The following is a 12,605-nucleotide window of genomic DNA, read 5'->3' as shown; positions in this document are numbered from 1 at the left end:
TGGGCTTGTCCCACTCAAATGTAGACTCAACAGAACTGGATTGACTAGAGAGAATTCTAAGGTACTATATTAACTATTAAGTTCCCTGGCTGAATCCCTCCAAATTGGATAGACATGTCAGTTGAGAGTTGTGGTTGAATACATCTGGAGGCATCAGTTTAGGGAAGACTGTCTCCAATCTAGCACTGAAACTTGCCAAAGACCATTCAGAATATTAAATATAATTCAGTTGTAAAATGTAAGTGCATGTCTTGAAGACTACAAAGTTGGATTGAAAAACAACTCTTTTCTTCTTCCTTTTTCCTTTCCTTTTTTCTTTTCAAGATTTTAGCTGAAACTTCAGCATCCCTGGCCATTCTGAGACATTCAGACCAAGAGAAAGATTTGCAACCTTTCTGTTACACCCGTTTAGCTGCAGATCATCAGCTCTCTTGTCCACAAAGACCACTGGACAGTCAAGGTAGGAAATGTATAGAAAGGCATAGTTGTTAACATATACTTTTTCTTATGTTAAAAAAAAATTACAATTCTCTAAAAGGACCAAAAACAGATAGACAACAGATTCAGAAGGAGTCGGGTTATCCTGTCAATCTTTTTCTCCTTAATTTTAAATAATACAAATTAATTACAAAAGCAATCTACTCCGTCTTTCCCTATTGCATGCATGGACATTGTCAGCTAATGATGTTATTTTATAAGGTAAAGGTAAAAGTTCCCCTCGCACATATGTGGTAGTTATTCCCGACTCTAGGGGGCAGTGCTCATCTCCATTTCAAAGCTGAAGAGCCAGTGCTCTCTGAAGACGTCTCCATGGTCATGTGGCCGGCATGACTAAATGCTGAAGGCGCACGGAATGCTGTTACCTTCTCACCAAAGGTGGTTCCTATTTTTTCTACTTGCATTTTCACGTGCTTTCGAAGTGCTAGGTTGGCAGAAGCTGGGACAGGTAACGGGAGCACTTGGGATTCGAACAGGGAGCACTCAGGGTTTGAACAGGGAGCACTAGGGATTCGAACAATAAACAGGATTGCTAGGGTTTCAAACAGGGAGTGCTAGGGATTCGAACAGTAAACAGGGGTGCTAGGGATTCGAACGGGAGCGCTAGGGATTCGAACAGTAAATCTCAAGGATTTATATTTTAGATATACCTTTGGGACTATCTATTCCTGTTCATTCTCACTTCTGCCTACATAACATTTGCAGAATCACATTCAGATCCTGTAAGTCTATGCAAGAGAAATCTGGAAACAATTATATGAGGATGGTTGGCAGCTAAGATAAAATGATGTCGAATCAAACAAGTTAGATACACCATGTCTGCAAGCCAATACAAAAATCAAGGTGTGAAGAATGGTCTGTATGTAAAAGAATTAGTCTGATGGTTTGTGAGAAAAGAAGCAAGAGTAATATGAAGGACTACATGGGCTTTATACAGAAGAGCAGAGAAAGGCTAAGTAAGGTTAGCTACGGACAAAACAGTTGTGTGTTGGTTTGACTGCTTTCTCTAAGGCCGGTCCCAATTGGTGTTAATAGGGAGTAAAAGACCCAGTTCACTGCCGCTGTTTTATGGTGTGAAACAAGGCTCGGTACTCTCCATTCCTTTTTAAAATCTACATGAAGCTTCTCAGTGAGATCATCTTTCACCATGGATTGAAGTATCTCCAGTATAATCAATTTTATATCTCCACTCCTGGTGACACAAGTAATGCTGTTGCTGTGCCTTTCACAGTGCCTGGAGGCTATGGGAGCCTGGATGGGGGACAACAGTCTTCAACTGAACCTTGGAAAGACCGAATGGCTTTGGGTGCATGGAGCTCCAAGATCTGAGACTTTGACATCTTTATTTCTGGGTGGGGTGGCACTACTCCAGACAGGCCCAGTCCACAAACTGGGGGGGGGGGTCTCCTGGATTTGCGACTCTTGCTCGAATAGCAGGTGGTAGGTGCAGCTAGGAGAGCATTCACACAACTCTAGATTGTGTACCAGTTGCAGCCTTTCCTGGATCAGGCATTGCTGTGCTCAGTCATTCAAGCCCTAGTCATCCCACATCTGGACTATTACAATGTGGTTTACATGGGGATACCCTTGAAGAGGATTGAATGAGATGTGGTGGGGGAGTGGTTGGAATGCAGTATTGCAAGCTAATTAAGCCAGCAGTTCAATCCTCACCAACTCTAGGTTGACTCAACCTTCCATCCTTCCAGGGTGGGTAAAATGAGGACCCAGATTGCTGGGAGCAAGATGCTGACTCTCTAAACCGCTTAGTGAGGGCTGTAAAGCACCATGGAGTGGTATATAAGACTACGTGCTATTGCTATTTGGAAGCTAGAACTGGTGCAGAATGTGTCAGCACAGACAGTCTTTGGGGCCTCTACAGTGAACCATGTTATACTGCTTTTCCATGAGTGACTTTGGCTGCCGTTTCCTTCCGGATGCTATTCAAAGTGTTGGTTATCACCTTTAAAACCCTACAGGAGGAACTGTCTCATCCCAATGGGACTGGCCTGCCCCACCCAGGCCAACAGAGGAGGCATGGCACCTAATTTAAGATATACATGTGAGAAGAGAGTCATTTCTTGTTATTGGTAAATAATGGGAGTCAGAAATCCTTGCTCTAGTGCAGATGGCCCAGAGGCTTAGTAATAAATCCAGATCATTTTTTTGTCCTGTCCATGATGACAATATTTTAATACGTCTGAAATATCAAACCTATACCAGGAAGGGAACAATAGGTGAAAGCAATCTATCCAAAACAACATTTATATGCTGACACTTTAAATGTTTTATCCACCCAAGTAAGGCCTTGAGGATTATTACATGCATTTGTATATTTGAAATATATAGTGCAGTGGACTGACTGAGTCTGTAGGATGGAAAGTGCTTCTCCCTCAAAAACTCTCTGCTTCCTGTTTTGGGATAGCTGCTTGGTAGCTCTCATTGTTGATGGTTCTCAGATGGCACTTGCCCGGAATCCTAACTCTAGCTTATAAACTAAATTTAGAGTTGAGCCTGCTGCTGCCCGTAGCCATCGCCACATACCGACCCTGCAGTGGTGAAATTCAATTTTTTTTACTACTGGTTCTGTGGGCGTGGCTTGGTGGGCATGGTGTGGCTTGGTGGGCATGGCAGGGGAAAGATACTGCAAAATCTCCATTCCCTCCCCACTCTGGGGCAAGCCAAAGGTGGTATTTGCCGGTTCTCCAAACTAGTCAAAATTTCCGCTACCAGTTCTCCAGAACCTGCTGGATTTCACCTCTGCTATCCTGCAAAGGAATTGATGGGTAAGCATAGATTTCAGATAGCTGTAGGTAGACCAATACAAACACTCCCAATGGGGGTGTGCATCCTGCATATTAATTGGTCAATCCAACTTCCTGTTCTGGGCTTTACCGTTTGAGTGCTGCCGAGCCAGAATGTTAAAATTTGTAGACATGGGAATCCAACAGCTGTGCAACTGTCTTTCAATGACAGATGGACGTGTTCCTTCACGCGAAGTGCCAGAGATGTCTGCTCGACCCTTAAGAGACATAGGACCCTCACAACCTGTATTCCCTTACTGACAGTTTTGAAAAGTAGAAATGAGGGGGGAAAAGCAAGGCAATTTTAACAGTCAAATTTCTTGGTTGGTTAGAAAATTCAAGTTAACATTATAGATTAGAATAACTTTCTAAATTAAAAAAATGTTTCCCATACGGTGAGATAAAGGGGTAAGGTTATATGCTAAATTCATAATTTTTACAAATAACTAAAAATGTTGAGCTTTAGTACTCTAGAAGCATAAAACAATTAGCACTATTTCCTGGCTCAACATTTTACTTAATACTACAGAATTGATACACATTTGAACTAGATATTCATTGTGCTTCATTTACCTGGATTCTTTCAGCCTCTTGGAAATTCCCCAACTTTAATCTGAGAATTATTTTTGGTTTTTTTCTGGCCTCATTTCACAGCTGGAGCTCTGCCCCTAATTTTCTTTTAGCAATTTTTTTTTATTCAGAAACTTAGAATACAAACTCAAAAAAGAAAAGAAAATTAGACAAACATACGGGTAGCCCTCGACTTACAACAGTTCATTTAGTGACTGTTTGCAGTTACAATGGCACTGAAAAAAAGTGACCTTTGATCATTTTTCACCCTTATGACTATGGCAACATCCTCATGATCATGTGATTTACATTCGGATGCTTGACAACTGGTTCATATTTATGATAGTTGCAGTGTCCTGGGATCACATGATCCCCTTTTGCAATCTTCTGACAAGCACCAAGTCAATGGGGAAGCCAAATTCACTTAACAACCATGATACTAACTAAAGAACTGCATTGGTTCACTTAACAGCGGTGGCAAGAAAGGTCGTAAAATGGGTCAAAACTCACTTAGCAGATTTCTCATTAGCAACATAAATTTTGGGCTCAATTGTGATCGTAAGTTGAGAACTTTTAAAAAGTGGATTAAAAAGAAACATACACAGGCGCACACAGTCTCCCCCCCCCCCCCTAATTGAATACTGGTAAATATATTGCAAAAATGATAGCTTCCTCCCCTGTTTGTCTTCACAATGTTTACAAAAAGGGATAAAACTCTTTGGGAAGCTTTTGAAAAAAAATGCTCTTTAGCTTAAAAGTTTTACTTGAAAATTTTAATTTTATAATTTAATTTAATTTTAAAAAAATTGATGGGTCAGCAATGGTTTTGACAATCTCAGGGTGACAATCAAAGGCAGAAAGTAATAGCTGGACTTGATTTGCAGTCTGATGGACTGGATTCTGGTTTGGCACTGCCAGATTTAAAGAAAAAAAAAGAGCCTGGCCTGAGAATTGCAGGCTTGGTGGAAAATGTTGAAAGGGACACGGACATAAGAAACTCAGAGATGATGGAATTAATGAGTAATGAACTGGACTTTATTGGATCAACTTTGGAAAATAGATTCATTATATTTAACCAGACAACCATTGACAAGAGATGCCTTGTTTTCTCTTACAGAGAAGCTGTAGAGTGGGTGCTACAGAGATATTCACAGCAGAGGCTAATGATTCTAGGAAGTAAGATGCAATTGTTCTCAAAAGTTCTCAATTAAAATTTTAAGGAAACATTTTATCATTAAGAATCAAAGAAGGATCCTGGATGGACCAGAGATAATGACTGCAGTAATTTGTGTTATACACACAGACACGCACACGTGTGTGTATGTATATGTATATAGCTAGAGAGAGAATACAGATGTATTTAACAGGTCAAAGTGGTTACAAATAAATGAAGAACAGGGGTGTCAAATTCTATTTCATTGAGGGCCGCATCAGGGTTGTGTTTGACCTCAGAGGGCCGGGAAGGGGAGGCCATAGCCGGGGAGGGCAGGATGTGGCTATAGGGTGTGGCCAGGGTAGGTGCAACACGGGACCGCACCTCTGCAAACATGGTTTTATAAACTTACAAAAATAGAGAGGCGTACATTTCTGTGATTTTGTTTTTTTAATACATACTTGATGTACTTGATCACCCTATGAAAGAGAGACCACATCAAGAAACTGACTCCATAGGAAGACTAGAACTATACATTATTGACATAGGCTATAGTAGCAGAATCCTGCATGTCTGAAAGGTAAAATATTTTACCTTTCCCCCCTTTTATAATGTTGTGAGTCAAGGACGGCCTCCTACAGCACTCTGGCAGCCAAACCAGGCATGCGGCCCCCCCCCCTTGTTTTGGACCTGGACAGCCAGCAGCCAAAATGGTTTGTGTGGGGTGTGCAGTCGTCCCCCCCCCCTGCTATTTTCAGTAGCACCACAGGCTGGTCCTTTGCTATTTCCAGGCCAGTCTCGTGGCCAGATCTAAGCACCCCATGGGCCAGATCTGGCCTGTGGCCCTTGAGTTTGACACCCCTGATGTAGAAGTATATAAATTCTGAGGGTTCTGCTCCTGGTTTTAAAAGGAACTGTCTTTGTAGCAAAGAGAAAGGTTGGGTTCTGTCTGTGATCAAGAACTGTATATCAGGCAAAGAAATATGAATGAGGAATGTTTGTAATCTGAGAAGATGCTTTCTCCCTCTGAGGTCTGCTGGCCAGTAGTGGAATTATATTTACAATGTTTAGATCTAGCCCTTTTTTAAAATAGATCCGAGGACAGTGATGGCTAACCTTTTTCTAAAAACATACACTCATGCCAGCACTCATAATGCAAAGTATGCCCCCACATGTGCATGCGTGCGTGCACACACACCAGTGGTGGGTTTCAAAATTTTTTAGAACCTCTTCTGTAGGTGTGGCCTGCTTTGTGGGAGTGGCTTGCCGGCCATGTGACCGGGTGGAAGAGGCTTGCCAGCCATGTGACTGAGTGGGTGTGGCTTGCCAGTCATGTGACTGGGTGGGCGTGCCCATCTTGTAAAATGTGGTGAAACTCACTTAATAACGCTCTTGCTTAGCAACTCTGGCATTGAAGTGTGCAAGTCTTAAAGCTGTCAAGTTACAAGACCCTTGCACTTCTAACCCTTTGGGGAAAAAAACCCAGGGGTGTTCAAATTTAGCAGCTTTAAGACTTGTGGACTTCAACTCCCAGAATTCCTCCTCTCGATCTTCATCTTTATGATGTGCGGACGGGTGGGGGGAGGGAGCTGGAACCGGTTCTAAACAGCACTGTAGATTTGTGGAACCTCTTCCATAGAAGAGGTTAGAACTGGCAGAAACCCACCCCTGACACACACATGTGCTGCACTGCTCGCCTCCAGGCTGAGCTTGGTATTTCCTCCAGGGGGACAGGGCGTTTTTGACCTCCCCAGGCTCTGGAGTCTTTCCTGAAGCCTGGGGAGGGGGAAAACAGCCTCCCCAACCCTCCAGAAGGCTGAAAATCAACTGGCCAGCTCACATATCAGCTGGCTCACATGCCAGCTAATTTGGCTCCGCGTGCCCCCTGCGGCACATGTGCCATAGTTTCACCATCAAAGTCCTAGGACAATTCATATTACATTATAGTAATTTGAAAACAATTCAAATTAAACAATCAACCAACAGTATGGCAACAGATGAAGCCCCAAATGTCTGCACATGTGCCTATTATAAAAGCATCCTGTGCCTATTATAAAAGCATTGATAGTGTTCTAATTATTCAATTAATTAATATTAGTGCATAGGAAGAATGGGCAATCTGGAATATGATTCACATTCAAGGTATGGGCTGTGCAATCTTCTGCCATTAAGGCAGTTTATGGAGTTGTCTCTCATTTTAGTCGGCACATGGTCACAGTCTGTCTCATAATGAGTGATTTCCACTGCAAAATCTGAATATTCTCTAAAAACAAGAGCATTTCCTTATTATGATTTTCAAGATGTGTGCATTACACTGGAACCTTTTATAAGGATTCCATATTAAAAAAAATAAATCTCCCAAATGAAACCATTACCTCCATACTCTTTGGGTAGTTCAACAATGCAAAACAAAAATTCAAGATTGCTTCTCTCGGGGTGGGGTGGGAGGGGGGGGATGGTGGAATCCAGCTTCCTCTATATGGGATAATCTAGGCTATTGCATGTAAATTCAAACTCACTTTTAACAAATATTGTGTCAAAATATCTTTTGATTCTGAAGAAGAACAAGTGGCACCTTTAATTGGATGCATAAAAGAAAGTAGGTGGAAAAGAACAAGCATGTCACTGCAGAATTTCCTGGTAATGCATTTAAGGCATTTAAAGAGGCAATGATTATCAATCACTCTTAAATGAGTAAGCATTAAAGAAATAAACCTGTTGAAGACTAATAGTCTCTTCCAGCACTTTCAGAAAGCATGGAAATTCACATTCTTTCACACACCAGTAAGCCTGAATTGCTCTCTATGTCTGATGGGGTGGTTTAAGCATATGGCACTTGAGCCAAAATAAAATGGCAAATAGCCCCTTATTCTAAGAAAGAAATATAGCCAATAATAATAATAATAATAATAATAATAATAATAATAATAATAATAATAATAATAATGAAAAAACCAGCCATTCAAGAAACTCTTCAGCCCAACCCTTTACAGGCAGATTTGCCTATAAATAACTTTATGGTACTTAGTGTAATATGCACATGGGCAAGGTGGTAAATGATACCTTGGGAAATATCTTTTTTTTATAGGGAACCATTCTCAGATTGGGTGTTAATAAAGCAAAACTGACTAGAGAGTAAATGAAACTTAACCTTTTTTTCAGGATTATTTATTTGTTCCAAATGCCAGATCAAAGTAGCTTTATGTGATCATTCCTCAATTTGGTTCCTTCTTTGTGGCTTCATTCCTCAATTTGATGTCAAACTTGTGGCATCACGTTGTCATCAAGTGATGTATTGTGACTTCCCCCCCATTTTGCTAAACCTTGGATGGGCATGGCCAGTGAGTGACGCATCCAGTCCATGGGCCGCAAGTTTCACACCCCTGTTCCAAATGTCTTCAACCATTCCTAGAACTGGAATATAACTTTGTCTTTGCCAGTTTTCAGTTGTAGTAGTAGTTAGTTGTAGTTTATTAGTTTTGTATGCCGCCCACTCTCGGAAGACTCCGGGCGGCTTACAATAAAAAAGGGAACAATACAACAATTTAAACAATACAACAATTTAAAATTACAGCAACATTCATAACTTAAAGTGGGGCTGGATAGCTCAACAGCCCCAGGCCTGCCAGAACAGCCAGGTCTTAGTTGCTTTACGGAAGGCCGGAAGGGTAGTAAGCGTCCGGATCTCAATGGGGAGATCGTTCCAGAGGGCCGGAGCTGCAACAGAGAAGGCCCTCCCCCGGGGAGTCACCAGCTGACTATGGCCGGAAGATGGAATCCGGAGGAGGCCTAGTCTGTGCGATCTAATCGGTCTTTGGGAGGTAATTGGCAGGAGGCGGTCTCTCAGTTGTGAGTGTTGTAGTTCAGGGTAGACTTGGGAGTAAAGTCACAGGTGGAAGGTGATTGGCCCCTCCCATAGGAAATAAAAGAGGAGCGAAAGAGGAGTGGGCTTTTGCAGGAAACAATTCGTTAGATTTGTTTCAGGAGTGTGAAGATCTGTCCATGAATCTCAGAGACTCTGTGCCCAGTCTTTCCTTGCACAACACCTCATTTGGAAAATATTTACATGGCAGCTTTCCAAGATTGATAAGGTCTGTAGTCATAAATATTCCTTTGAAAGACTGTTTGCCAGGCCTTGCTGAATGTGAATGAGAGGAATTCACATTCATTTAATAAATGGGGTTTTGTTGGGATCAGGACTCTGCCTCGTGCTTTTTGGAGAACCCTAGGTCACAACAATCAGCTTCCATCCATTGCTTCTTGTCTTACATTCAGACGCTGTAAAGATCAATACCCTCTTTCCTGGGACAGCACTTCAAGTATTGGAAGACTATCATGTCTCCCTATCAGTCTTCTCTTTGTTAAGTTAAGCTTACCTAGTTCCTTCAGCTGTTCTTCACAGAATGTAGCCTCCAGATCCTTTATCAATTTTGTTGCTCTTCTCTACATTCTTTCTAGAGCCTCAGCATCTTTTATGTAGGTGTGACCAGAACTGGATGCAATATCTAAATGTAGCCTCATCAGTGGAGTATAGAGTAGGCACTATCACTTTTCTCGATCTTGATACTATACCTCTGTTGATGCAGCCCAGAACAGCATTGGTTTTTTTTCTTTGGCAACTGTGGTATATTGTTGACTCATAGCGATAACCCATCAGGAGACCTAGATCCCTCTCATTGGCACTTCTGTTGAATCAGGTCTCACCTATCTTCCACATGTGCATCTGGTTGTTGTTGTTGTTTGAATGAGTGCAGAACCTTACTTTTCTCACCCACAAACTGACTCTTGTTGGGTAGGATCCAATGCTCAGGTCTGTCAAGATCCTTCTGAATCTGGAATCTTTCAGATAAGGTTACCCAAACCCCAAATGTTTTGATTGGTTTCACAAAAGTATAAGTTCAAAAACATATATGTGTGATGCTAGTACAGATACATGCAGTTATGTTGCAGTTGTGTTGGCATTCTGCAGACTATATCGGTACAGCAATGCCATGCAGCTTCATTAATTGTTAGGTAGGAAACCTATAACTTCCTTTGCACCTCCTCCCATGCACTTTTCCATTGTGGGGTAGCATGGCTCATATTGTAGCTGAGAAGCTCTTGCTCTTGTTTTATATTGGGTCTCTTCATAAGGTGAAATGGAAACTTTCTCAACAAAAATAAGAAGTACTTTGAGTTGCCTTTGTGAAATTTTTGTATACCGTAACTGACCCTCTCCCCAACTCTGAAAAGCCCTTTGGTAATTTCCTTTTAGTCACCAACCTACAGCCTCATATCTAACTCTGGGAGGCTTCTTTTTATCATCATCATTTTTCCAATTCCTTGGTGTATGAATGCTTCCCCTTCCTGTGTTCACCTATTAGTATAATGTTAATTAAAAGTGATTTGCAGATAACCTGTGGAGAACATGCAAATCATAAACTCTGACATTTGCGGTCGGAGACAATCAGCCTCATACCAAAAGATCAATCCATATCCATGAGTGTGATATGGCTTTTAATCGTGAACAGAATCAGATTATGTCAGCCCTCCTGGGTCAACAGACAGGAAACACAAGTAGATGAGCTAAATCTACTTTGTTATAAAACTACATTAGCAGAATCCTGCAAATCAGAAAGAGCAAACTTCCCTTTCTCCACTTTTAACTGCTTGCTCCATTAAGACTGGTCCTTCCTTTTTTTTTTAACCTGACCATTAACAAACTGTGGACTTCTGCCCCTCTTCTATGGTTGTTTCCCAGACAGTATCTCTTCTCCCCTTTCTTCGAGGCCATCCATGCATTCCATTAAAGATTATCCTGTCCTTTTCTCTGCTGGAGACAGAACATTTGAGTTCTTTTAAAAATAAAGAAGAGGAAAAGTTGTTGAATCCTGGCTAGGAAAAGTAGGATTTACCATCTCACCAAATATCCTCCAGTAAGTAATTGAAATCTTCAGGAGTTGGGAGAATTTTACTTTCCCAGATGTAGTTGCTTCCAAACTTTACTTGCCTGTTTGACAATAATCTTAGCTCCAACTTTGGGTCAGTGTAACTAGCTGAAGACCTACTCAACTACAGATCAATTTATTCTGGGTTCTAGTCACCAGACCTAACTTTCTCCATTCCCCCAGCCTAAAATAAAACATGCTACAAAATCCTATTCAGGGTACTCTTTAGGTGGCATAAACTCAATGGGTAAAATGTGATATGTTGTTTTAACTTTTGATTGGAAGTTGTTTGGAAGATCGGTGGCTATATAAATGTTTTAAATAAATAAATAAAAGGTTCTTAATTAAACAAAATGGCTCTCTTACTCTCTGCTAATTCTTGGTAGAAAGAGAAGAGGTAGAAATATTCTATGCTGACTAGAAGACTTCACTCTACCTTTTTCATTCTGTTACAATTCCAATATACCTTGTAAATAATAAGCATCTCCTTTTAATTTACACATAATGGTATTTAATTGTCCTAAATAAAATATTTTAAAAACTGTCAACAGAACTACTATTTAATTTTATTATCAAGTATACCAAATGTTATCAAGGTTCATATAAGTTAATTTAATATCTTCAGTAAAATTGCCGTCCCTTAAAACAATTGAATACAATCTTTATCTAAATTCTGCTTGCTGAAAAGATCTTTTAAATTCTTGTTAAAGTCTTCCAGCACATCATCTGGACTCAGTGGCACTGACAGAAGTCCAATTTGGATTCACTAAAGGGGCATTTCATCTCTTGAACAAAGATTTGAATCCATAGATCCATTTCCAACTAATGATCCGAAGGACTGGGATGAACCCATGGCCTCTGTCACTGTCTGGACATCAGTTTTCCAAAAAGCATCCCATGACTCCCCAAACAAATCCTCAATTTTTCTGGAAAACAGTATAGCCTTTAAACTTATTGCCTATCGTTCTCTATCCATAGGTGTTAGCAAACATCTCAAAATCTCACTAAACCTTACTATTTTATAGATTGTGCTTAGTCAAACATGGCTTAGGCTTCCTGTTGAGTTATGCCCTTCCAATTCTCCCCCCTTGCTTTGACCTGCAGTTTGCAAGCAGCTGAGATCAGCTGTCTTGAGACTGTTAGGAGCATAGCTTTCATTAATGGAGGGAATTTATTCAGGGAAAATCCATGCACCCCACTAAAATGAGACACATTTTGGAGAGAAGTTTTAGAAAGACTTTTTATCTAGTTAGAAGGATCTTGCAACAATAACAAAAACATTGAGTCTAATAACCATAAAGTTTTATCCACACGCTCCCACTCCGCCTTCTTGCTACTACCGTAGAACTGACTGAGCACCAGTCTGAGTGAACAGGAAGCTCTTAACTCTGATAAGAAGCTCTTTGCTCTTTTCAGAGTTTTATAGTTCCTTCTGCTGTGCAAACTTTCACCCTGCACAATGCTAATTAATGAGCAGCCACTTGTTGGTTTATATATTTAGTCAGTTTCTGCATTCCTCGGGTATCTGCTTTTTCTCTCCATTTGTCCTTCCAATGCATACATGAGGATTGGCTTCTAGATAAGGGTTATGGTCTTTGTATGATGGTGTAGGCTTTTGACTCCTTATTTCACATTACTGGCTTCTTTTAATTCAGA

At 40.8% G+C, this 12,605-nt stretch overlaps 1 protein-coding gene across 1 annotated transcript in view; it reads left to right on the top strand.

The window, feature by feature from the left end:
* Positions 1-12,605, top strand: part of MYO3B (myosin IIIB) — a 288,019-nt gene that overhangs the window by 218,650 nt on the left and 56,764 nt on the right. Inside the window, exon 32 of the mRNA XM_087709242.1 lies at positions 325-460. Within this exon, the coding sequence (XP_087565368.1) occupies positions 325-460 (136 nt within the window). The remainder of the gene's footprint in view (positions 1-324; positions 461-12,605) is intronic.

Source organism: Thamnophis sirtalis, unplaced genomic scaffold (assembly GCF_051295495.1).
Source record: "Thamnophis sirtalis isolate CommonGarterSnake01/CBP01778 unplaced genomic scaffold, rThaSir2_p1.2 scaffold_1, whole genome shotgun sequence".
NCBI classification, from domain to species: Eukaryota; Metazoa; Chordata; class Lepidosauria; order Squamata; family Natricidae; genus Thamnophis; species Thamnophis sirtalis.
The sequence above is the reverse complement of the archived record's forward strand: the minus strand, read 5'-3'. Positions and strand labels throughout refer to the sequence as shown.